At 38.3% G+C, this 26809-nt stretch overlaps 2 protein-coding genes across 35 annotated transcripts in view; both read right to left on the bottom strand.

Moving 5' to 3' along the window:
• The window catches only part of SORBS2 (sorbin and SH3 domain containing 2), a 137339-nt gene that overhangs the window by 8251 nt on the left and 102279 nt on the right, over positions 1–26809 (bottom strand). For 15 of the 34 annotated variants that reach the window (XM_072335955.1, XM_072335976.1, XM_072335954.1 and 12 more), the window contains 9 exons: positions 21975–22027; positions 20857–21044; positions 17022–18596; positions 14904–14992; positions 13129–13175; positions 11287–11401; positions 11063–11191; positions 9237–9440; positions 734–841 (listed from right to left, as the gene is read on the bottom strand). In XM_072335955.1, the coding sequence (XP_072192056.1) occupies positions 734–841; positions 9237–9440; positions 11063–11191; positions 11287–11401; positions 13129–13175; positions 14904–14992; positions 17022–18596; positions 20857–21044; positions 21975–22027 (2508 nt within the window). The remainder of the gene's footprint in view (positions 1–733; positions 842–9236; positions 9441–11062; positions 11192–11286; positions 11402–13128; positions 13176–14903; positions 14993–17021; positions 18597–20856; positions 21045–21974; positions 22028–26809) is intronic. The other 19 variants (XM_072335962.1, XM_072335974.1, XM_072335977.1 and 16 more) reach the window with 8 other exon arrangements.
• Positions 1816–9228, bottom strand: LOC140251843 (uncharacterized). The gene has a single exon (XM_072335992.1). It carries the CDS (start codon positions 5933–5935, stop codon positions 5042–5044), a length of 894 nt encoding a protein of 297 aa, XP_072192093.1. The 5' UTR covers positions 5936–9228; the 3' UTR covers positions 1816–5041.

The raw sequence follows: 26809 nt of genomic DNA, 5'->3' as shown, positions 1-26809 counted from the left end.
CCATTAGAAGTTTTAAGTATCTAACATTAAGAAATTGATGCAGAAAATAATTCAGTCTTAAAGGAAAAGTACAGGTAAAATACAGCCCATTGGATCGTCAGTCCAAGGTAATTTTGTTCTTTTTCATAATTGAAAACACATTTTTGATCCAAATGTATGCAAACTAGATGTTCTGGAAAGGTAAAACTGTTACAGCTATGTTGCTGCTATATTATGGTTGGGAAGGGAAAGGCTAAAAAGTGTGAGTCTGGGATGGCTGTGCTTGGATGAAGAGTTTCAAGGGAATCCGATACAGCAGTGATGACATATTTTGGAAAGGACATTGACAAAAAAAAAAAAAACAACATAATTTCAGCATCACCAAAGCATGTGTAACATGATTTTAACTTCTGGAAACTGTAACTTCAATAAACTAGAAGTACTTTTAATCAAGAGAAGTTGTTCAGGACAAAAAACAGGCTATATTTGCAGACCTTTGATCTCTTACATCTTGTAGCACTGGAAATACTGTGCAGTACTGCTGAGATACAATACACTAATGGATTTATAACAAGTTTGGCACACGGAGACCTGTTGGCTTTATTCAGACATAGCACAGAAGCACAACAGGAAGAAAACACAACATTCTGATAGTATTCAGACACTTGGGCAAAAACAAAATACTGAAGACTAGACACTGAGCTCCTTTAATATGGAAATGCTGTTACTGCACACTGGGCATCTGGTACCATACCCTGTGTGAATAGCTGTGACCTCTGACAGAGGAGCTGCAGGATCTCTTAGTCATCACAGGGCTACGAGGAGGTTTACCCATAACAAATATCTCTCTCTTTAAATTAGCCTAGAAAAACCACAAAAAATGTGTCAATTAAGTGTTTGTGAATGAAGCACATTGGGATTTTTGCCGCTTCGTTCACACATGCAGGTTGAACATGCTTTCCCTGGTAACAAAAGGCAAGTATGCTGCAGGTGCATTAAGTGGTATTGGTAGTAGATAGTATTTTCATTTTTTGCACCAATCATTTTCTGAAGGGCTTGCTGCGCTGGCACGTGCACTTATGCATTAGAGCTAATTGATCATTCAAACACAACGCATGCATTTGAAGTAACAACAGTTGTTGGAAGTCTATCTACTGAAGTAGCTCATTCAATACAGGAAAAGTTCAACATCAGACAGCAGAAACGCTACCTTGGAAATAGAAATGACAAACATTGTTATCTGTTGCTGTTAAACAGATACCAGACCTTAAATTTGCATTTAGGAAGCCAGTATATACTTGATGGAAAGTACTTCACTGGAAAATCCTAGTTTGGTTAACATCACTAGTAATCAGCTAAATACTTGATCAGTACTTAAAAGGATGGGAGGCGAATGTGCATTCCTTGAGACTGAAGGTGGATAGAGAGGCACGTGATGCTAGTGGAGTCCTGATATGGTGGAAATCTCTTCCTTGTATTGTTTGTTTGTTTGTTTGTTGTTAGCCAGTAGAAAATGGTGAGACAGAAGAGCAGTAAAAGACAGAAGAGTGGCCAAAAAAGGAAATAGCAGAGGTCAAGGAGGCAGGAACACATCAGCAGTTCCTCTCTGGAAGTGTCTTTACAGCTCTTCCTTTGGAGGATACATTCTTCCCACCATCATGGAGGGAAGTGATGCTTCTCTTCCATCCAGCTACTCTACTGTCCGGAATCCCAGGTCATGCTTTAGAGTTGAGCCTCATTCCAAATACTTATATGCATATGGATGTATATTTACATACTTCCTCAACAAATTCAGTGGTAGTGCTTGAGTCCTGGAAATGTCTCTCTCTCTCTCTTTTTTTTTTCTTTTCCTTTTTTTTTTTTTTTTTTTTTTTTTTTCCTTTTTTCTACTTTAGCAGCTATAGTAAGACTTCAGGCATGGACAACACGTACAAACAGAAGAGGGTAGGTACTGTCTGCTCTTCTTTCTAAAGCTTAAGCTAGTGGTTAAGTAGAAAGAAATAATGATGGGGGCCTAATTTATTTATTTTTTTAACTGCAGCTGTCCTGGCAATATTGTCACTGTTGACTTCTGAAACAAATCTACCTACTGCTGGAATGAAATTAAATCTTTATCTTGCTTCAGAAATGTTGCAGAAAAGAATCTATTAATTTCAACAATTTTCAAAAAGAATTAGGAGCTGGAATTCCTTAACATCACTCCCTCAGTTTCCTTCCCCCTAGCTCTTCATATTGTGGCTCTCTGTCTGCAAAGATGGGGCCTCAGCATTTACTTGTGTTCTGTGCTTCCCGTGGTGCCCAGTAGAGAGCAGCGTGATGTCTAAGAGGCTGCCAGGAGCAAAGAAACCCTGTTTTTTTCCTAGCAAAGACATTTCCACCATCTTCAGCAGGGATTGACCTGCCTCGCTTAAAGAAGGACAAGACATATCAGGGTCACCTAAAAATGCCTTTCTACTGCTTTTATTCAAAGTGGCAGAAGCAAATGCTCCTCTGCGTTTCACAGCTTCCTTGAAGTAAAAGGCACTGAAGCCCATGATAGATTCATATCCTAGCAAGAGCTCCTAGAGAATAACTTCCCTTCTTCAGGAAAAAACCAAACAACAATGCAACTTGGAGACCTTAAGAAGTCCATTACACTTAAGTTTCCCATTAACACAGAATCTAAGATGTAGCTTTTTCAATGAATTTTTTTTTTTTTTTTTTTTTTTTTTTTTTTTTTTTTCCATGGAGCTAATGATCACTTTTCCCAGGACAGTTTCTCAAACTTTTAATGGGATTCTTTTTTCCTTGTCACAAGGAGACTCTGGAAATTGATTTTGAGTCTAGATTGCACTGGGAATTTATCTATTTAGAGCCGTAGAACTCATTTTTCTGCCACAGAATTGCAGTGCTGACAGAAAGTGTAGTTTTGAAGAGGGAATAATCTGTGTTTAGTCATTGACTAATTGATTTAGAATGTTTCTCTGTGCAGTAGTGCTTTACTGTGAAGCTGTTCTCCTTAGCTTTGGATTGAAAGTAAAAAGTGTTTTCAAGTACAAATATTACTTTGTTTCTGTTTACTTGGATTTTGTTCAGTATTCTTATTCAAATGAAAGAAATCCCAGCATGAACTTTTGAAACCGAGCTGAAGGCCTTTTGCTGTATGAGTATCTTGGAGGGCTACTTCAAAAGTTATGTCTCATAGTGTGTTGGCCTCTGATATCAGAGGTGGATGTTGTTGGTATGGAAGTAGATGTTAAACCTTCCCACCTATATTCCATTGCAGTTTCTTGCCGTGTGACGGATGGCAGCAGAGGGGCAGTCTGACAACATGGTGTCTGGCATGAAACCGAGTAGGAACCGAAGGTGTGCCACTGAATTCCTCCACATGGAAAAAATGGTACCCGCTGATATTCATCGATACTTGCTGAATGTTTATGGAGACCAAACAGTGGGTGTGAGCGCACTGAGGTGGTGGGTGGTGCATTTCAGCAGTAGTGACCACGACGGTTGATACACCTTGGCTGGTATGGATTTTCACTAGTGCAGTATGCACGTTCTTGTTCTTCACTGGCAAAAAATGCATAGCTAATAGTGGCGACTGTGTTTTGTAGCTGAAAATTTGTTTTATCAAATAGTGTTACTGCGCGCCTTGTATCTGTTGTAGTTTCCATGGAAATAAACAGGAGGCATTACTTTTGGAGAGACCTACGTATTACATTGTGTCATAGAGTTTACAGTTTTTCCTCACTTTTCATTTGAAGGCCTGTTTTAATCTTCTGCATGCTAGGTTACTTAATGTTAGTAAGGGAAACAATAGATGCTTAGTATTAGCCTTGCAGTTATTTAGTATTAGAAGATTTTCAACAACCCATGCTTGAGAAGTGCAGTTACCTTTACCTTCAGTGAATCTTTCTCCTGCTCATGTAAGGGTTTAGAAAGGAGAGGTGAGAGGGAAGCAGCAGGGTGGGATGTTGTAAGAACAGAGAGAGAAGCTGGTATGTTGGCAGAGTGAAATGGTAGATTTGAATGAAGGTGGAAAGGAGTATCAGACTCTTCTGATGTTTTCGTAGATAGCAGAGCTGTCTTAAACAGTTAAAAAAGATGACAAATAATTATGCTATACAACCAGCTGTTATGGATATAAAACACCCAATAAGGAGTCATGTAACAAACATGGGCAGTCAGAAACAGGATGCTAATTTTGATTATCAGTCAGTCTACTACTATGGGAGAAAATTCTTCCCTCAAAAATTAAAACAAATTACTATTTGTGGCAGTGGATTTCACCTTTATTTTTACTGTTTTCTCCCATATTGTTCAGGTCAGGTAAGGCCAAAGGAAGTCTGCAAAATCTTTCTAATTGATTAGTTTTACTTCTGGCCTAAAACATTTCAAGAGTGAGACCATTCAGGCAGTTGCTTTGGCTGGCTCATGCAAGCATGTAAAACAAATGCTTTAGAAAATAAGTGCTGGACCAAGAAAAGTTGTTCTAAAACTGCCTGGAAGCCATACCAACCGTGTAGCAACATCATGGCATTTAATGGCTAGCACACGCTGGAGATAGTTCATTGTAGTACTGCTCCAGAGAGGAACCGGGGCAGGCTGTATGGGGAAGGATATGTTTAACTGCCAAACATAATCTGATCTGTTTCTAGTCACATTCCAGTAACAGTCTACTAAAAATATATCAGCTGGTGAAGTGACACATATGAGGTACAAACGCCTGAGTCTCCACAGGAGACGCATCCTTCCCAATGAATAAAGCTGATAGCATTTCTGGGGTCTTGTGCTCAGGAGGGTGGCACACTGTGGGACAGAGAGGAGAATGATTCCCTGGCTTTTTGTAGGAGATGACGGAAGTTGGCAATGACAGAAGGGAGAGGAGAAGCAGGACTAAGAACTTAACTTAGTGTTGTCATCACCTGCTTCTGAGAAGGGACTATGCCTTAACTCACAATTTTTATTCAACACCACAGAATAAAACTGCCTTCACACAGTACAAAAACACAAATACAAGAAAAGGCAGAGAAAAATTATACTGGGTAATCTATCTGAACTCAGAAGCCATGAGTTTTGGAAATTAAAATACCTTATTGATACTTGGTGAGGTGTATCCTTCACAACAAACTATGGAATCTCCTTTACTTCCTATAGGAAATTCTGAATTGTCATGTATCAGATCCTCATCTATGTAGAGTTTTATCAGTTCTTCTGTTGTGTCTTCTGGTTCTCTGTAGAAATCTGATTCTTGAGGCTCCGACTGATCTCCTAGGTCGATTGACAGATCTGCTGTACTGATTTCCTCTTCATTTTCAGTACTTGCATCTAGCTTGGTGGAGATGGAGCTACATTTATGTAGCAAAGGGATGTTGCAGGTAGAGGAGATACCTTCATCTTCTGTGGTAGTAACTGATAAGTCTCTGGGTGTCTTCAGAGATTCACTTGACTCTTCAGTTCTCAAGTCTTTATCTTTTCTTAGTTCATTGTTGTTGCCTTCATAATTATGTGTTATGTCATGAGATGAACTGGCTGAATGTGAGATGGAGGCAGATTCGAGAAAAGACTGAGGAAGAACTGTAGTGGAGCTGAGGGAGATCTCTGTATTTGGAATAAAATCATTTCCCTTAACTTGGTGAATACTACTATTTGGGGACATTGCTAAAGATTGGGATGTTGTTAATGCCAAAGAACTGAGTTCTTCTAAGTCACAAAGAAAACTGTCTGGAGATTGTGGAGGTGGTAAGATACATAAGCTTGAAGATGAAAAACCATCCGTTCTGGAAAACAAATCACTAGTGGCATCCTGGAGTATCTTTTGATCATTGGGTGACCCAGAGGAGAAATGGTATCTGGGAGGTGGTGATAGTGCTTGGAAAGGAAACTTCAAAAAATAAGAAAAACATGGGAATTTAAGTAAATAAGCATGACAGAGAGCTGGGATATGAGTAGATTGAAAGCCAAATGACTGTGCCATCAGCTGGATTAGAGGGTATCATTTCAGTGAGCACGGGTGTCTGAAATCATTAGTACATGAATCAGAACAGCAGAAAAGACATTTGAAAAATGAAACTGTATCAGGTTCTGGCCTCGGCTTAAATGTCAAACATCAAGACAAATCTGGATCATTACATTCATGAGGGCGACCTGCATTTGATCTGCTGAAGTTATGTTATTTATGGCTTTCTGTTAGTGATCCTGTCATAGGTTATTAAATCATACAATTAAAATTAATGTGTTCCCCCACCACCACCCCCACAAACCATTACTCTTATTTTGAGCATAGGATTGTCAAAAAGTACACTTCTGGTGCCATTAAGTTAAGCTCTAACATCTGAGGTGATTTCTAATTAACCCAATGTTAATATTTGCACTTCTCAGTACATGCTGAAGAAACATCTTAAATACATAGCATACTTTTATTAAGGCATGAGTATTTTTCATTGAAAGTAACCCTATCAGTTTAAAATGACATCAACATTTGTCAAAGGTACACTCAATTCTAACTGAACGTAGGCAGCCAACAACAAAGCTTTAAAATAGTGACAGCACAGCATACAGCAGTATATTTTGAGTACCATTACATAATATTGATTGAAGTATCCTTCTGGTAAAAGAAACGTCCTTTTGTAAGAATGAGACTGGTGAGTCATACGTACACAGCATCAGTAGATATCCATTGCTTCAGTAAATACTGAAAATGCATTTTTATAACTATTAATCCTCAAAATTAATTAAAATCAAATGAAAAATGGTTTGACATCGTTGTTAGAATTACCCACAATAACTAGGTGCACCACTCTTTAGGTTATCTGTATAACTTTAGACTTTAAGTATTACTTTAGAATATGAAAATAATTTCATAAGGCCAAATTAATATCACAGAATAGAAATGTTAGTTTACTTACCTTCTACTGGAATTTTCTTGAGGCAAATAGCTTTATTTTAAAGTTAGATAAACCTTTGTTATAGAATCTTCTGTACCAAAGTATAGAGTCTCCGAACTAAAACATAGACGGACCATTTCTAACAGCACTCCACCTGTTTCCCTCATCTTTACTATTGGAAAAGGGCTTCTGACCTGTGGTTTAGAAGCCACATGGCCCAGGAGGCATTGCACATTGCTACAGGCTGCACTAAAACTAAAGATGTAGATGCTCTAGGCCAAGTTAATGTAAGTTAAAAGCAAGCTTTATTCTCCTTATTTATTTTTATTGACATCAGACCAGAGAAGTTTAGAACAACTTTTCTAGCAACAGGATTCGTAAAATGAGTTACATGCTAAAACTCCCCAGAGGAATAGGAAGATTTGCATCAGTCCTTGTGGCAAACTCAAGAACACCTTCAGGCCTGCTAAGGTCCTCCTGGGTAGTCAGGAACAAGACAGTTGCATGTGTGGCATGGGCATTTCTGAATACAGTTAGAAAAAACATGTCTGCTTAAGAATGTCAGTGGTGTGATGCCTTTTGTTTTGTTGGTTTTTTGTTGTTGTTGTTTTTTCTTTACTTAGACTAGAACCAGATGATTACAAAAGTTTACTAAGACTAATGCCCCTCCCCTTCACTTGAGAACTAATCTGTTACATGATAGTGGCTGGACAGATTTGTAATCCAATGTGTCTGCAATACTTTCACCATTTAAAAACATACACAATGGTGAAGATGCACACCTGCTATGATGCTGGTGACACTAGTAAGAAAGATTTGAATGAGTGAGTGAATGAACACAGGAGGAACGTGAAGGCTCCCAAAGTCTAGGCTTTTCAACTTTCACAGAAGAATCTAAATAATTCTTAAAGATAAGAAATTACAGGCTAATTTTTAACATGCATATATTTATTTATTTATTTTTACCTGATTGGAAATACTCCTAAGCATTTCTTGTGCTCAGGAAGGGATCACTGATAAGATTATAGGGGTTAGACAAAAACCAGCTTTAGCTGCAGGAAATGCATAGAAAATGGGGTGAGGTGTCTCCAAACATGGAGCGTGCTGCATATTTGCTTTTGAGCACGCAGCATCTAAATTGCCTCATGCTCTTAAATGACCTTCCAGTTATGGTAATGAGAAAAGGCTGCTGTTCATGAATACCTCATGCTGGGGATACAGAACTCGATACAGTTTCAGTTCAAAAAATTTCTTGGAATGGAAGAGAAAGGAGCTGCTACTTCTCTGTGAACAAATACCATAAAGCAGCTAATATTGCTTAGCCATAAGCAGTATAGTCCAAGACCACTGTTACCTATGACTGACTGTTCCAAAAGCTTCCAGTGTTCCAATAAATGTGAAACTTATCCCAAAGCCGAAGCATCTAAATAAGTACCAGTAATCAAGTACATGAAAGTAGAAAATGGGAAAACCATCTGAAACAGACAGATAAATGGCAGGATAGGAGCTTTATAAATTCCACACAAAACATACTGCCCCATGGTGAAGAGATCGACAATGATAAAGAGGAAGATTTGGAAAGGAATCCACCTTTAGCATTCAAAATCACTGATTGGTAATACATTAATGCTAATCACAATTTGCATATGGAAGCTTTATTGGTTCCATGTCGGAAATGGATACTGTGAAAAATTGAAAGTGAATGATAAACTGGAACACAGGAGTCTTTTTGTAACGTGATTTGTGGTAGTTACAAACTAGAAGGAAAATGATTCAGGAACTATGGCATGTTTGGTGTGAAAAATCACAGCTGTGAAGGTCTGAATTCAAACACTGACAGTGTGATGACATTTGACTCACTACCGAATGATACAGTGCTGTCACTGTTGTCATACCACTATAAAGAACTGCTCTCCAACCAACAGCCTCCTTGTAGAGTGTCAGTGGCAAAAGGAGGAAGGTTACAGTACGGAATCACTAGCTGTTTTCTTTTACACTGAAAGGCATAGCTTTGCTCTTGGCAAGCTGCGTTCCCTTGCAAACTACCCTCTGATGCCCTTTGCATGCTTATGGGAGTGCAGGCTTTTACGATGACAGATATATCTTCACATTGCATTATGAAGAATTTGCTAAACATATCTTTGATGCTCCAATTCTGTCCTAGACTCCACAGTAAGTTTTTATTATTATTTTGAGCAACTATTCTGGCAGAATGTAAAGCTTTCATTAAAATACTTTAGTGACAAGTTAGTAATACACTTCTACATATGCAATACATCTGCAAGAAAGGAGTGAACTGAATGCATAAGTTATGTGTTTATCACATTAACAAAAATTAAAAGTCCTTCTAAACCCTCTCTAGGGGTGATATCAAAGAAGAAATGTCCTTACCTTAGTTGAACTTAAACTGTGTATCCTGTCACTAGAATAGCTTTGGGGTATAGGAGGATCAGGGTAGTCATCAGCACTTTTTGATGCATTCTTTTTGACAACTTCTACATAGGAAACAGGGAAGATGCCTTGTCTGTTGGTTCCTGGTATTTTACCTTCATACCAGTTCTGATCAACTCGCTTAAGAAGAACGACTCTGTCACCCTGGAATGCATTATAAAAATGAGTTGTCAGCAGATGAGTAGTAAGGTTTTTTTTTTGAATCGCTGATATCATTTTCATGCATAGAATTATTTTCTCTGGAGTACTGTTTCTGCCTTCACCTTTCTCCTGCCATTTATACAAACCACGTAAACAAATACCATTCTAGCAAAAGGAAGATCATTACAGACTGCACTTGCTGTTCAGCAGAATCTCTTTTGGTTGGAGGACTAACACAGACTTTTCATAGGAGCACAACCTGTTTAAATTGTTGGCTAGCCTACCAGCTAACACCCCAGCTGTAGCATGGAATACTCATTGAATCACAAAATGGCTTGGGTCGGAAGGGACCCCAAGGGTCACCAAGTTCCAACCCCCCTGCCACATGCAGGACCACCAACCTCCAGATCTGGTACTGGAGCAGGCTGCTCAGGGCCCCATCCAACCTGGTCTTGAACAGCTCCAGGGATGGAGTGTCCACAACCCCTGACTGCATTAATTTAAATGCCCCATTTTCCCTAAAGTAATAGAAGTTAAATAATTAAATCCACACACGTGCTTTGATATCAAGTAAAACTGAAACAAGTGGGAATGAAAAGTTCCAATTTTTTTTCATGGGGAAAAAGTGATAAATGCTTTTCCCACTGAGCATGCTGCACAAGCAGGTATCTATGTAAGAAGACAGATGGGCAGTGGCTCACTTACTGTTTTTAGAGAGCCTAGAAACTGAAATGGAAAATAGCAACTTTTTATTCAAACATTTCTCTGTTTTGAAACTTGAGCTCTTTCTTTTGTTTGATGTGTTGTGCTTCTTACCCCGTCTTTTTAGAACAAATCCTTCCTTATTAGTTTTTTTTTTTTTTGTTCTTAGGTTTCTGTTGTAGATTAGTGGAGTGCCCTAAAATTATCATCATTAGGATGGAATTGTAACTTTTAAAAGCAAACCAAAACAGGGCTGACAAGATAGTGACCACCGCAACCAGCATGAAAGGGAATTTAAAAAAGAGAACTCAAATGCCTCCCACCTGCAGTTCTCTCTGTTCCTATTCCTGATATTTTTTTACAATGAAGTTCCTACAGCAAGTGTATCTCGGTCAGACAAACCCCAGCAATTAAACATTTGTTTTGATCATGTATAATAAAGGGTCGTCACCAACATGTATGTGTATAGACATGACGCAAGTATGTTAGAAAGAGCAGACTATTATTAAGATGAAATATTTGAAAGTACTTTCACAAACGTGTCTGAGCCTTTCTGCTGAATTTTTCTGTTTTCTATTTTCTGCATTTTTATTTCTTCTGTAGTAAAAACCTCACCATGATAAAGAAGACAGCAGCAATTCCTAAACAGGTCAATGGATAATTGAAACGAAAAGTAGAAAATTGGGTTGCCAGTTAGGAGGTGTTTGCGTTTAGCAATTACATTTATATACACATCAAATTTAAGCTATCTGCAGGCAGTTGGGAAAGGATGCAAGCTAATGAGTTTGTCAGCAGCTTTCTACCATTATATCGCTTTGTGCATAGCGAATTTAGTACCAAAGCACTGTATTTATGAATATATTAATTCTGTTTAGCAGTAGACATCATAATGTTATTTTGATAAAGACAGTTCTAAGCTGTACCTTTCTAAGTGATAACTCCACATTTGTGTCTGCATTGAAATTATATTTGGCAATAGCTTCTCCAATCTCTCCAATCTGTGCAGGAGGAGGCGGCCTGGCAGGCTGTGCTTTTTCTGGAGGAGAAAGCTTCTAGGGAGAAAAATACCGACAGATTTTAATCATTCGCACGTATCTTGTGGATTTGTTACCCGAAATTATTCAAGGAATTAAAACAAAGAACAAACCTCAACATAAGAAATTGGGAATATTCCAACTCTTCCGTGGTGCTCACCTTCATACCAGTTTTGATCAATTTTCCTGAGGATATACACAGTATCTCCTTTCTTAAAGGACAGCTCTCTGTAACAGATTCATTTAAATCAGGTGTATATAGCTTTACATTTGAACTCCTCTACCTGCATAACTCCCTCAGCTTCTAAGTTCAAAACTGAAACAACATGTAACAATTAAACATTTGGAGAAAATGTCACAGCTGTGGTATGTTTACCAGTTGATTAGACCCTATAAAACAACATGATTCACATTTATGAATACTGGATACTATCAGTGAGGCACGTAGGCCTAATTTTCACTCCAAGAAAGTATTTGTAGTTATTATCAGAGTGGACGGTATAGTGTCTGCAGGCAAGGATGATGACTTTGAGTTCTCCTGTTTAGATGTTGGTGTTATGACAGGTATCGGAGTCATATTTGGTGTTCTTGACAAACTGGTAGGGAAAGCTACTGAACACATTACATGCTTCTGTGACCAATTACTACCTTGTTGCAGCAGCATAGCTTGGAGTGCTTCTGTGCCACCTGTTTGTCTTTTGAAACCAAGCTGATCAGAAGCATGATTATGTTCTCACCATTTCTGAGAATTAAGGCCTGTAATATACTTAATGTTGGACACTGAAAAAGGGAATTATCCACATCATTAGGAACATTTTTAGTACCTGGCCTGGGTGGTATTTGCTGTACTGTCAGGTTGTGTTTTTTTTCAGGGCCTAATCTATTCTGATCATTCAAGTTGTCAGTTTACGCAGCTAATGCAATATTAATGACGGTGTTATACCGCATCTAAAGAATGCTTGAACATCTTGGATCACCAGAGTGACAGCAGTAACAAAATACAGTGTTCTCCTCTGACTCCCTCATATCACAGAATCACAGAATCACAGAATTTTTCAGGTTGGAAAAGACCTAGAAGATCATCTAGTCCAACCATTACCAATACTTCCCAGCTAAACCATATTCCTCAACGCAACATCCAAACGTTTCTTGAACACTCCCATGGTCGGTGACTCTACCACCTCCCTGGGCAGTGCATTCCAATGCCTGACTACCCTTTCCAAGAACAAATACTTCCTAATGTCCAGCCTGAACCTCCCCTGTCGCAGCTTGAAACCATTCCCTCTAGTTCTATCACTGTCTACACGAGAGAAAAGGCCGACCCCCAGCTCACCACAACCTCCCTTCAGGAAGTTATAGAGAGCTATAAGGTCTCCCCTGAGCCTCCTCTTCTGCAGGCTGAACAATCCCAGTTCCCTCAGCCACTCCTCATAAGGCCTGTGCTCCAGACCCCTCCTAGAACAGTATTTCTGTATTTCTTTTTTTTTCTTTTTTTTTCCTGACAGACCACTTTAGTCTATCTTGGTGTGGATGTGTTACATCCTGCAGAAGATCTGCGGTAAGACAAGATGTATGGAAGATCCTGAAGCACTGTACTGAAGCTTCAGAAAGCAATCTATCCACAACAGCACACTAAGCATGCTACTTTGTGTAACCTAAATTTGATTCACAAGCAAGATCATTCAGTGGGCAACCCTGAGGAGTCATTATAGAAAGGTGAAGATGCACAGCTGCTCACATGTTCAAGTAAGTATAATGGAAAGCAGAAGAATTTATAACATTTTAATTACAGAACTTCTTATGTGCAGCATGCTAATGCAGAAGCTATTGTGAAAGCAAGAGGGTTCCTGGCGTTTAGCTGTAGAAACTGGCTTTAACAGCAGGTAGCTGTGTCAAGTGCTAGAAAGATTTTCCATGACTATAAATACTTAAAGGAACAAAAGTTAAGTACTTACTTAGAAGTTTGAGCTTTAAAGTCATATACAGCTCTAGCTGGCAGTTTCTGAAAAGTAGGCAAGATGATTAACACATTCAGGTAGCATTACTATATGGCAAACAACTTTTAGCTTTTAAAAAGGTGACTGAGATCTAAGAAAAGAAGTGCGTGTAATTTACAGCAGTTCTCACAGTAAGGCTCTATTTAGGTAATTAAATATATGACTTACTTTCCTGAGGTTGTTAGGTATTTGGGACAGTGTTTTAAAAATAGAACCAGCACCTACCTAGAGCATTGTCTTTAATAAAGAAGTCCCCAGAGTTATTGAAGGGATCTGTCAAATTATGTTTGTGGATACTGATGCAATACTCCATTACAGCTCTCCTTTCAGTAGGATGGCCTAAATATAAAGCATTTTTCTCTTCTCTGCTGTTATTAAAATTGTTTTTTTGGATGAGAGCGGGTATCCTTTTCATTAAGCATTTTTTTTTTTAGTCTTTACTGATTTGGCATGTTTGTTTGTTTTTTAGTACTGTAACTGATAAAGCAAAGAATGAAAAAATGGAGATGGTATTAAAAGAACAGTGGGACTGACTGGATGCAAAATCTACAAAATAGAATTAAAATGTAGGTCTTCTGTCCTCTCATTGTTTTTTAAATCATAGCAGTCTTACACTACAAGCCATTCTTATCTACCTTACATTTTTTCATATGGAAACTCAGAATTCTTTAGCTACTCAATCCACATCGTGAAACTTTTTTTCAACCATCATTTTCTAATGAGCAGTATTCCTTAGACTTAAGACTCTTAATTGAATTGCAGCGATGTAACCATGTCACTGGGGTGTAAGTGGAACTAGTTTCTGATGCTACCACCATTTAACAAGCTAGGCAGCCTACAGAAAAAACTTAAATTAGTTTATATATTATTAAGTGCGAAGAGTGTCTGCTGTTCAGAGTATTTACTTGCTTGTTCTCAGCTCCTAAATTACAAAAACAATTAAGATACAACTATTGCACAAAACTGTGGTAACTCAAGAGTGTACTGTATTGAAATCAATTGAAAAGTTAACAATCTGTAGTCAACAGATGCTAGTTAATATAAATATAGTTACTTTTTGACTAAGTAAAATCCCCGAAGCCTGCTTGTGAAGTGCTTCAAGTTCTAGGACTTAAAAGTATACACACAAAAATTGAATACATCACTCTCTTAAGCATATTTCAAGTGATAATGTGTTACTTTCTTTAGAGCTTGTACACCTGCTTTCATTTCTTCTGCCAAAGCATTAAAATAAGCAATTGGTATATAATCACAATCACCAATGCTATTACATAAAGTTTTAGAGTTTGCTGTTATCATAATGCTCTTCGTATAACACACCAACAGCAGTGTTTTGGATTTTGTTCTTCTTTTAAAACAAAAGTAATGACAGAATACAGATGTCAGGATTGAAACAGTCGAGGCAGTTTCTTGTGTAATTCTTTGATTTTTCAAAAGAGCCTTTCCCCCACTCACATCTGTTATCCACCAGACATTCACTCCAGTCAACTACTGTCCACGTCCATTTAAATACAAGTAGAAAATGCAGCTTGTCTTATGTTTGATATTCTTTAAGTACCTGTCTCTTTAGTGAAAAAGAAGGACTTTGTCTCATCTAAATACTGTGTTGATAAGTAGCGCTTCCTTTTGTCTGTATCATTAGGTTGTCTTATGACCAACAAAAATCTTGTCTCAGAAACGTTACTGATTTTTCTCTATGGATATTGTTGCATTATTTATTTTTGGTTTGCTACCTCTTTCTCTGTAGTTCCTCTTCTGTCCCTTGGAGTACATCGTCCCACATCAGTGAAAGCAGAATAGTTTCCAGGAGTTTCCTGGTCTACTGAAAACAGAACATCGTTATGTGAAACTGTGGTAAAAGAAGCACATTAAAAATCTGGCATACTGCTTGGTATCTTTTAAAGGAATGAAGAGATATTGATTCTATAATTTCACATTTAATCAGAAGAGAAGCATGTTATGTTATGGTTGAAGTGGACCTTTATGAAACAAAGATACCATCTCTCAAGTCAAGGCTTTCTTCTGATCCACAGCAGAAGAATGTGTAATAGAGAATGGGAAGAGAAAAATTATGCCTTACTGTATGAGGTGATGCAACCCTGCTGGACCAAATGGAAGACACAACAGCAATACTGAGACTTTATCAAGCTGTGAGAATCTTTTCTGAATGCCAACAATATAATCACAATTACATGCACAAAACATGACTAAAGCATGCCTCAATGAGATAATAAGAGGAAACAATTTTTCTTCAATAGGCCAACTTGTTAGTTGTTTTATTTCATAAAAAGATGAAATTATAAATCATTACTCACCAATCTCTGTGGCAAATTCTCTCTAAAGCATGGCTTCCCAATGTTTACTAGAAGATGGTACACTACAGGGTGGCAAATGCCTCTTTTTGTATTTTAATAAAAGAAAAAAGAAAAAAATCTTGCAGTTTCCAGTGTGAATTAAAATGCAATGGAATTATTTCAGATCAGAGAATGAAATAAACGGTCCCCTGACTTCTGAGATTTCCTAGCAATTGTAGTCTCCTAATGTGGGCTGCTGGTGGCTTCTGACTGATATTTGCCTCTCTTTGACTTCATTCACATGATCTGTTCTTATCAACCTTATATATTTCTAAGTACAAGTGGAAAAATAGAATTAAAAACATCTACTGCATTATGTTGCAGTTTTACAGAACAGAGACATCAATGGGCTGTTGGCTAAGCCATGAGGACTTCAGGCTATTGATAAATACAATGGGGGGCAAAAATTACTTAACTGCATCACTTAGGTTGTTGGTTGCAAGCATGTCATCCCCAGCAAGTTTGCTGGAGTTCCAGTTGTGGACAGCTTTCTTTATGTGGCTGCCTTGTTGTCACAGGAGCTATTAGGAATCTACATTTACTCTTCACTCTAGATTTCCCTGTTTCCTAGATGGTTTAGTTTAATGTCTTTTGAAAGTCTGTCATGTATTCTTTAAATGACAGCATTTCTGTGTTAAATAATTCCGCTTCCACACATCCAGTGCTCTATGAAAAAGCATCTTTGAGAAGTTAATGACTTCAAAAGGCTATTCGTGAAATCACAAATGCATGAAGGAATGTCTTTACAATATTGGTTACATGTTATTTGAACAAACCCATCTTTACAGTTTTGATTACTGAGAATTTCTCTTCTGTGATATTTCTGAAAACTCCATGGTCACATTAAAATTTGCTGAGAATTAGTTTTGCTGCCACAGAGATTGGAAATGGAAACCCTTTGAACAGCGAAAATGAAAAATTCCTAAAATAACTTTCAGGTCTATTCACAAAAAGTAGCATGAAGCAATGGAATGGGTGTATTTTCATGAAAAAAAACAGAAACAACTCACTTTTTCACTGGCAGATTTTTGTCAATTACACATTTTACTACATAGTTGTTTTTTTTTTTGTTGTTGTTTGTTTTTTGTTTTTACATGTTTTTGATGCTGATATTTTTGGTTTAAATATTCAAGTAAAGACTTCCTGCATATTGTTTTCTACTTGACCAGCATCTTCATGATGCATCCGTTCACTTTCTGAAAGGTTTTTGGTTTTGTTTTAGGAAGAAAACCACTCAGGTTAATAACACCATTATTATTTGTAGCACTAATTATCTAATAGTTGATGGACACCATTCATCCAATTGTCCAGATTTCTTCATTTTGTGAATAGACAACAAATTTTACTAGTTTTGCAATGATGTAAAAATAAGTCTTCCTGCGTTATGAGTTTTGTGGGATGAACCGTTCTTATATACTACATGGATAAAAATGGAATGAGAAAGGGTGGGAAATACAGGGAATAAATCACAAGGATAGAGGAAGAAAGTGAATCCACCTTGGAAACACAGTGCACTATCATTTTCTTGGTTATTGTTGTTAGTTGTGTCCATGTCTTGAAGAGAGGCACTAAGAGGTAATCTTCCACAATCATTCTGGTAAAGTGGGCAATGGGTAGCACCATCTTGAGGCAGTGGATGAAAAGGCTGGTGCATGGGACTCTTTTTCAGAGCTGTAAGAGATGAATTCCTTTCTGGAATGTCTGGAAGCAGCTCAGTAATAAGTCTGTGCAATATGCTGTTGTCAGGCAAGCTTCCCCTTCTTTTTTCGGCTTTAATTTGGTCACAGATGTCTTTAAGTGCAGAATCTAGTGCTTCAAATACAGATGACTTGCGTTTTGTCTTTTCAGTTTGTTTTTTAGGGGCTGCACTTTTTTTCCTTCGGAAAGGCACTGGGCTGACTAGGAATGCTATCTTGGAGAGGCCAGATTCTGCCTCCTGTCTCCTTGGATCTTCAGCAGGTTCTTGTTTAGCCCTTTCGTGTTTCAACATGGTGGTGAAGCGGGTGTAGGATGCTGGGCATCTCCCTTTGCAGGAGCTGATGAGATGCCTGTGGTGGTGGTGGTGGTGGTGGTGGTGATGACCCGATCCATAAAAGCTTTCAGATGATGTGAAGGAATAGTGATCAAAGTCACTTTCACTACAAAAGGATGACCCCTCTATCTGAATAAAGTCACTGAGGTCAGAAACCACTCCATCTTGATCACTGTCTGAGAAATCCATATGTGACCGTTGTGGCTCATCACTGGTCACTTCAATATGAATTGGCACCAGGGTTTTAGACTTGTAGCTCCGTTGTACCTGAGAGGGATGTCTGACTTCATTTTCTTCCTCCAGCAGGGACTCGATAGAAAATCGCCGCTGTGAACATAAGCCATTTTTAGGAGGCTCTAATGTAATATTTGACAACATTTCACCACCCAGATTTGGCATGGATTTTGACTTCTGAATTAGTTTTTCAAATTCAGATATTCTGGTTGGCACCATGTCTCTGGGCACCTCTTCAGTAGAAGACTCTCTCCAGCCCTGAAAAATACCTTTATGCTGTTCTTTTTCATACTGCAGTATTCTGGACTTCACGGAACAGATCACCTCAGAGTTCATCAAGTCCTTGCGATTGATACGATGCATCTTCTTGTACATTTTAAGGAAACCTGGGGCATCGTGTGCAGATCTGTGACGAACCCTTGCCCTACCACCACCACGGCCCTCAGGCGCATATGGGGATGCCCAGTTCATTGAGCAAACCTCTTTGGCATCCTCCTCACACAGAAGAGAGCCCATGCTTTCGGACTTGGCCTGTGCATCGGGAAAGTTATCCCGATCATCTGTTAAAAGATCATCACAGCTACGAGATTTTCTCTTTGGAGAAGTCGTTTCTTCTGTGCTGCTCCAGACTTCTGCATTTTGTCGAGTCATTTGCCAGCCATTCTTGTAGTTGATTGCCCTTCTTGAATCATTAGGAACAGCTAAATGTTGTCTGTAAGTGCTACAGTAATCTAATTCATTTGAGGTGTTGTGGTTGTGCACTGAATAACTGAGGAGGGATGGATATACTTTGCTAATATCCCCACCTTTATAATCCATAGAGCAGCATGATAAAAGAGAGACATTGCCAGAAATTAAAAGATTCAGAAAGTTGGAATTAATATCAGTAAGTATCAGAAAGACTAGAAAAGAGACAGCCATTAGTGCATCTATTCTGTCAGCTTTAGTCAGTACATATGTCTCTACAGACCAGGACTTCAGAGCTAATAACCGTTTTCCAGTTTTAATAATGCTCTTACGTTAATTTGAACATAAAATAAAAATAAAAATAAAAAATCCTCAAGAATTGTGGTGATGTCCTCCTCCCAAATGGAAACACAACAGTGTAAGAAAACAGCTATCAATATTGATGATGAAGCAGGTAAAAAAACCAATACAAGCTGAAAAAATTTAAAGATGAAGACAAACCACAAATCTAGAGTCCAGAATGATAACTCTGAGAGAAACTGAATTTGGAGAGAGACTGAAGTATTTCATCCCTGCAGCTAAGACCATCATTTTTTATGTATAAATAGATCTCTTTTTTTTTTTTTTCCTTTTTCCTGTGGAACTTCAATTGAATGATAACTATAGAAAATGTAAAAATTGGGCAACATTTGTATCTCTTAGTTAATTTAAATTTCTTATTAGTATGTTATTAGTATATACCAAGTATTAAGAAATTACTCCGCTATACATTCTGAACTATGTTTCAAATATCTGTGTATTCTGAAAGCTGCTCGGAGTTTTTGATCTGATTAACGTTCACAGAAGTCACTATGAGACAAATTTGCAACTCTGGTCTCTCATGTAGGAGCTGAACTTTCAGAAGTGGTTTAAAGAGGCAGCTTTCCATTGAGAACACACACATCAATCAGTTCAGTCTGCTTTCTAGAAGAGCAATTTGAACCTGTGTCAGAAACTGAAACACTTGAGTTCGAAATCCACGCAGATCAGAAGACTTACAGCGTGCTGTCCTTTAACAAAACAATTGGTTCCCAGAAAAGTAAACATTCTGCTGTATCTCATAATGGGAGAGAATGAATTGGTTCATTTAGATTAACGCCCAGAAGTTAAGTAGTTGTGTGGAACTACTGTTCCCATGTTCTCTAATGTTGGAACATTTAAGTTATGGTGAGTACTTCTTATCATTGGTGTGGTAAAGAGTAAATGCAGGCAAGTGTAGTTTACCACCTTTTCACTGCCTGCTCTGGTGAACCAAATGGATGAGATTACTTCTTAAATTACTAATCTTAATGGTGGTTTTGAAATAAATCTGTTTTTCTGTCACTTCATTCTTAGTATTCCTCACTGTTTTTCTTTGATACATTCTGATGCAACCTAGATGCTGTGATCTTTTCAGTAGGAATCATCTTTTTCAAAGTTTTACACAATCTTTGTTACAGCTAAGGCTGTTTGGATAGCATAGGCACAAAATACAGCAAATAGAAGACTAATAAAAACTTGAAGGATGGGTATTGTAATAGATAGTACTCTGTATATTACATCCATCATATATTTTACTGGAAACCTTTTGTCTTGCTAATGAAAACACCTAAAACTCACAAACTAAAACTAACAGACACTTATTCAAGTGTCTCTTGAGAGACAACGGGAACAGCAGTGGGACCATGAGTTACCTGGAAACAAAACCCCAAAAAACTAGATTGTATATTCTGTAATGAATACTTCAAGGATTCTGGATGTGGCTCTGGGCAGCCTGGTCTGGTGGCTGGTGATGCTGCACATAGCAATGGGGTTGAAACTGCATGATCATTGTGGTCCTTTTCAACCCAGGCCATTCTATGATTTATGAAATTAAAAATCTGACTGTGGATATTTGCTTGACTAAAGTAGGTATCAATAACTGACACTACCTAAGACACCAGCTACTGAACTGAAGGTCTGCTATCATGGAAATACATCTTTAAGCTCACATAGCATTTGTCCTGATTTATTTCCCCTAAGAACGGTATAATAAGAGAAGAGGTCACTTTAATGAAAAACACGATTTGTACCATAATATAAAATTTCTTAAAGTTTTATTAATAAACCAATTTTCTGTGTCCTAGAAGGGGCAGATAAAACTGGAAAACTCTTGCTACAAGTCCAGCTTTTTATCAGCTTGTCATCACACGTGTAAAGATAAACGAGTTAGTCTTTAAGGAATGGTCCAAAGCCTCCCATACAGTAAATCTCCCTACAGAGTGCACTCAGTAACAGTGGACAAGAGTTGTATTTACTACCGAGAGATTTTACAACACATCATCATCAGTTTTTCTCCTAACAAATATGATGTCCTCTTACCTTTTGCTCGTGATGGAGAAGAAGGAGACGAGCTAGTTAAAGGCTTTCTAAGGGTGTTGTATGGGCCTTGCATATCTGTACAGCCCGGGCTGGGCCTGTTTGCATTCTGATCACTGTGTGCTCTCTGATGACTTACAGCAGGTTCTGACTTCCTCCTTTTCCTGTAGTCACTCGCAGTACTTGCAGAACTATAAAAATAACCAGTATTAGTAGCAGTCTCATCTCTGTAATCACAACTCAGGAATTAAAAAGCAAGCTCATAATTGCATCATTTGCTTATGGATTGAACAATGCCAGAATAAATACATCTGGAATACACACAGGGGAGAAGCACTGGGCTTAGCTTTTTACAGTACGTTTGACAGAGAAAAGCTGAATTTTTTCTTGATATCAAAGTATCATACAATTTTGTTATATTGCTTTCATAATGATGACTTTGAAATAAATGTACCGAGCTTTTTAGAGCATATTTGGAAATAATGCAAAAGTATCAGCAACTAATGATTTGAAAGTGTTAATTTTGATAAGATGGCAATAGCACCAGAAGATCTGGCTACTGAGATAGCTGTACCAAACTGAGATGTAGACAAGTTAAGTAGTCTGATTGTCCAGGATGCTGAATAAGATATTAAAGGAGTTGCCTTTCTGAGTAGGAAATAACAGTGTCAGTAGTAAAATGCAGCTATAGGCAAAAAACTGAATGGTGATTTGCTGTTAGCACTACAGTAGCAGTTCAGTGTAAAGTTGAGAAAAGGAGATAGAATAGATGAGGTAACAAGCTTGGGGAAACAGCACAGAAAAGTGCTGCAAGCAGTAACATTAAATTATGGAGTGCTGAAGCTGAGACAGAAGCTCAGGGATATCACTGGAAAGACCCAGAATACAGCACAGATTATATGGAATGCAAACAGCGAGTCCTTGAAAAACAAAACTAAGAATTGCTCTTGAGTACCAAAATATGAACATCCTCTCCATGTACCTCTTATTTTCTTAGGAGTCCACAAACTGACACTTAAACTTTCACTCTCTTCAGCATCTTCTGGCTTCAGGTCACAAAGAAAGCCCTTATGCTGTATATTCTGTACTAAAGTCACACATACACATACTGTATTTCTTACCTGGAAGGCCTGTCCAGGCCTCTGTCTGTTGAACAGTGATGATATAAGGAAGTCTGTGAAAACAAAAATATAAATGTATTGTATGCCTGTATATGGGAAAAGGTGACAATTTCTGCTTAGAGTGTTTGATTATTATGCTTGCTACTCTGTGATGTCCTATAAAAGAAAACTACAGTGGTTAACATACTGTACGCTCCAGCACACAGATATTGCAATATTCTGTCAGGCAGCTTCTAAAGAGCATCACTGGATTTCCTTTTGTGTTCTATTTTGGCTATAGTTTTCCTTTTAAAGCACTACAAAACAATGTCTCAGAGCCATGTTTCTCTTTACTGCTTTCAGAAATACACGACACCTGAAATTAACTTTGACTATGAAACATAAAAATCTGAAAATGATTCCTCCTGGTGCAAAGCAACATCTGCAAAGCTTCTCCTCCAGCTCAATTACTCACCAGAATTTCACAATCAGTTATAGACAGAAGTGAAACCAGCTGAAAGACCCAGGATTTTTCTGGCCAATTCTTGGCCACCTTACATTCGTGGTCAACTATTTTTCCTCTCTGTAGAAGCCTTCTAGACTTATTCTCTAAATAGGAAACTTCTTTACAGATTTTTCTCCATACCAAAGGATTGCAGTAGTAACACTCATCACTGTGTAAGCATTCCAGCTGTTTCTCAAGCAGCTATATTTAATCTAACTTGTAGAGCTCTGTGGCAGAACTACTTACATCATTGTTTTCCACAAGAGCTACAAATAAAAGCTTCAGAAATTGTTTTAGTGTTAGGCTAAAAGAGCTAATAGTCATCTAGCACATCCAGAACAGCCTTTGGGCACAGTATTCTGTAAGAGACGTGATCTCCTCTATTCATTTGCATCTCATTTACAGCAGAGGATGACCTGCACATATTCTTGAGTGTACAACAGTTGGAAGGAGAACGTGGCATATAAAAGTTCCAGTGACAGGTTTCTCTGTCTGCTATAATTTACTTTTGTGTTTATTCTTCAACATATCTACAAATTAATATGACATCTCGCAACACCTACATGCAGTTTTCAGCCTAAGAGAAATCTTCCAACCAGCTGGGCATTAAGCTGCTGCCAAGAGGAGCAAGATGAAGCAGTGGGACATGTAGGACCCATGTAGGCAAGGAATGGGAAGTGTGTGACTGCCTCAGCAGGGCAGGTCTTTTATAGCAGTGGCCAGCTGGGAGAAGACTAACAGTGCTGCTGTCATGAACCCAGCTTTTCTCAGTGTTAGATACTGCCATCAGTGAAGGTTTGCCTCACTGACACAGTGACATCCCTCTTTCCCAGGTGGCTTTAAGGACAGTGGTGCTTGACGCTTGTTTTATTCCATGATGAGTGAGCATGCAGGACTGTGGAATACAGCCAAACTCTATCACAGCATAATATTTTTCAATTTGCTAAAACCAACCTATTTTTCTGTAAACGAATGAAAAGCTGCTTCTTACAAGTTTCATTTCCCAATAAGAAACAGTTTTCAAGATTTATTTTTATATTGATTTCATTTTTAAATTGTTTGTCATTAGGTGATAAACAACCTATAGATGACTTTACTAATACCATCCACTAATTAGTTTTTTTATTTTAATGTGAAGAACAGAAATTGTTCAATTGGGTAATTGTTCACCAAAGCATTTTATGTACTGTAACCTCACTCATAAAGTAAGTCTGTGGAGCTGTAAGTTACAGAGAAGGGGTCCTTTGACACAAAACCATACTGTCTGCTCTAGGATCAAGTGAAGAGTTAATGCACCTTCCCATCAGCAGGGTAAGTAGAAGCCTGTGCTTTGGAGCTGCTTCTGTTACGGAGGTGTGCTGATCATCATCAGATATTCTCAAACAGGCAATAAACCTGCTGGTAGCGCTTATGAAATGATCCCTATTTTATATTTGGAAGACGTGTGGGGATAACGATGAGTGCGTTCCTTTTCACTCAGCCCACCTGAACAAAATATCATGATATTTGTTTTTAGAATATATTCAGAAGGAGGCCCTGCGTCTTTATTCTTCAGTTCACATTTTCAAGTTTTTCTTTAGATCTTCTGAAAGCTGGAAACTGCCTTATGCCAATTTTTCAAGTCTCCAATGTCAGAGCTTTAACAAAACACATCGACATACAAGATCTGTCTGCAGCAAAACTACAAAAGCCAGAGATGGCACAGCTGCACACACCAATGGAGTAAACCCAGTTCTCCACATGCCACCACACAGCAGAGCGAAGCAGATGTGCATTGCCACACGGAAGGATCATCTACAAAACACCTGTGGAGCATGTTCTGTTAAATACAAATCTTATTTCAAAGCTGCCCATCACTATCAGCCTCACCACTGTTGACCGGTCCCTGGCATGCTTCGGTACCCATAGAGGCCCCTCAGGCTCACAGCCACCTGGAGCTGCCTGTGAGGCAGTGTAAGCACTGCATTTTCACTGCAGGCCTTCTGTGCACGTGCCATTCCAGACAGAAGCAGACCAAGGCCATGTGTCACAGGATACAGGCCAAACAGCTCTCACCACTTGTAATGGCTGCAGGGTCATACAGACCATGACGCAAATCCCATGGGCAGCATAGCTCCCATTAGCTCCTGTGGAAGGCAAGAGATAAACCACACAACTGAAGCAAAACTGCAAAGCATTTCTTTATCCACAGCACTCCTCAGGCTGTATGTTAGCATGTTAGCAATCAGCCTGAGACAGCAAAGAATGTGTGTCATCCCAAAACAGACTGCTGAGCTGCCACACAGCTTTTCCTTTCCTTCCTTTAAGATATCACCTCGGATGTAATGTACTCTTTTTCCCCTTCTTTGATGCAGTCTTTTGAAGATTTTGAAAGACACTTATGGGAGCATGTATGTTTTATCATACCATACCAATCATTAACACACGCATATATTGTTATACATAGGCTGTGTGAAGTTTATACATCCTACCCACTGGTATAACCACACTGATAGCAGCGAAAGCTGAAAGCAAGCAGTGGGTACAGTTGCTTTTCATTCCCACTGTTGGCAGCTGCCTGATAAAAACAATTCAGTGTTAGGAACAGCCATAGCAAACTACAAATACAGATTTTACTGAATACTCTTACTAACAGAGATGAGCTATATCTTTACAGTTAGGCCAACGTTTTAGCTGTTTCCATGCACCAAAGCTTTAATGGTGACTGAGAATGAAGAAGGTAGGCAAAAGTTAAAAACAATGAACAGGTTCGTTTATGTCATGCTTCTGATGTTTTAATGAGTTGTTCCACAATATTTTCCGCTGAAAAAGTATTGATTTCACTGCAATTTCCAAACAGGAGTTCTGTTTAAAGACTTGTAAAATATCAAAACAAAAGATGAGTGCCTTTGTAAATTAAACAAAGACAAAACCAATATTGCTGAATATTCACTTTATACAGACTTGCTGAACATGATTGTATTTCAAATAATTGTTTGCTAGGACTCTTACATTGTCTTCTGATACATGGAGCAGTCCCAAATATCAGGAAAGGCCTAGAAGTTTATTTTCTCTCTTGTTTTTTCTGGGCCCAAATATCACAACTGTAAAGTTTTTCCAAATTTATAGAGCTTAAAACCAAGTCAGCATAATCTGCAACACAAGCAACAATTTAAGGTCATGATTTTTGTTTAATTTTTGGAGATCCCAAAGAAGTGAATCACAAATATGACAGAAAGCAAAGCCACTGCAAGAAGTAGAGTTGTTACTGCTGGATTCACTGACTTTTGCCCTAACACACCAAAAATGGGAGTGGATAGGAGGAGGAATGAAAGCCTGCATCTCTCCTGTTCAGAGTAGGGCAGTGACAGCCCACTGCCTGATCATGGTGTATTTTATGTAGTGACTGCCAATTCAGCAGTGGCAAATTTACAACAGGATTATCAATTTTCAGTTTCCAGATTATCTACCTTAGTCATAAGTACTTAATTGGAGAAGCGATAGCTCCGTCACTAACACTTTGACTTGACATATAGAATTTGCAGTCAGATATTGTAATAAAGAATACTATTATGCTGATGTATTGATTGTCTGTGAAAGCGACACACTTGCCCAACTCTGAAGAAGTGGAAATTGGTCAAGATTTAGAGACACATGAGCTGTTGTGTAATTCTGAGTGTTAATCTCTGAGCAGTTTGGGGGATAAGAACTCACAGTTCCTAGGATAATAAGATCAACATCCAAAAGCATTAGTGATCTGGAAAAATATGAAGACAAAGACACAGTGACTCTGAATTAGAAACGTCTCATAGCTATCAGCAGAAACCCACAAAATATTAACAGACACAAACAGCAAGCATGCCAATCCTTCTTCCCAAGAGAATCAGCTGAATAAGAGTCATTCATTTACCTCATTGGAAACACCAGAAGAACTGTCTTGAACATAGTCCAAAAGCTTTTTAGGTGGCTGCATCATATAAGCAGAAGTGTAGAGATGGAATGGAGGAGAATCAATGGCAGCAAGGAATGAAACGTGGAGAAGGTGACACAGTTAGAAACTAAGTGTTGACAACATCAGCTAAAAGAGTGACACATACGGGTAGAATGGGAGGAAGAATGTGTTACAGGATTTTGTACATTTTTAAGCATCTAAATAATGTGTTAGTAAGTTTAGGTGGTGAAATTACAACTGGAATGACTGGATCAGTAGTAGCTGTATTTAACACCGGTGAGACAGCATAACTGTCACAGTTACAGTTTTGCAGGAGAAGCCTCAACATTCTTCATCACAGAAGAGGCACTCACTATTCTCAAGTTATCATTATGAGTAAAACACTGTTAACATAGTTGTATGGGAGACTGGTAATCACAG

This window comes from Excalfactoria chinensis, chromosome 4, assembly GCF_039878825.1.
Source record: "Excalfactoria chinensis isolate bCotChi1 chromosome 4, bCotChi1.hap2, whole genome shotgun sequence".
Taxonomy (NCBI): Eukaryota; Metazoa; Chordata; class Aves; order Galliformes; family Phasianidae; genus Excalfactoria; species Excalfactoria chinensis.
Note: the sequence above shows the minus strand (reverse complement) of the source record. Positions and strands in the feature narration are given on the sequence as shown.

Coding starts and splice junctions, on each gene's coding strand:
- LOC140251843 (XM_072335992.1), bottom strand. CDS start 5,935: ATGGCACAGTCATTTGGCTTTCAATCTACTCATATCCCAGCTCTCTGT.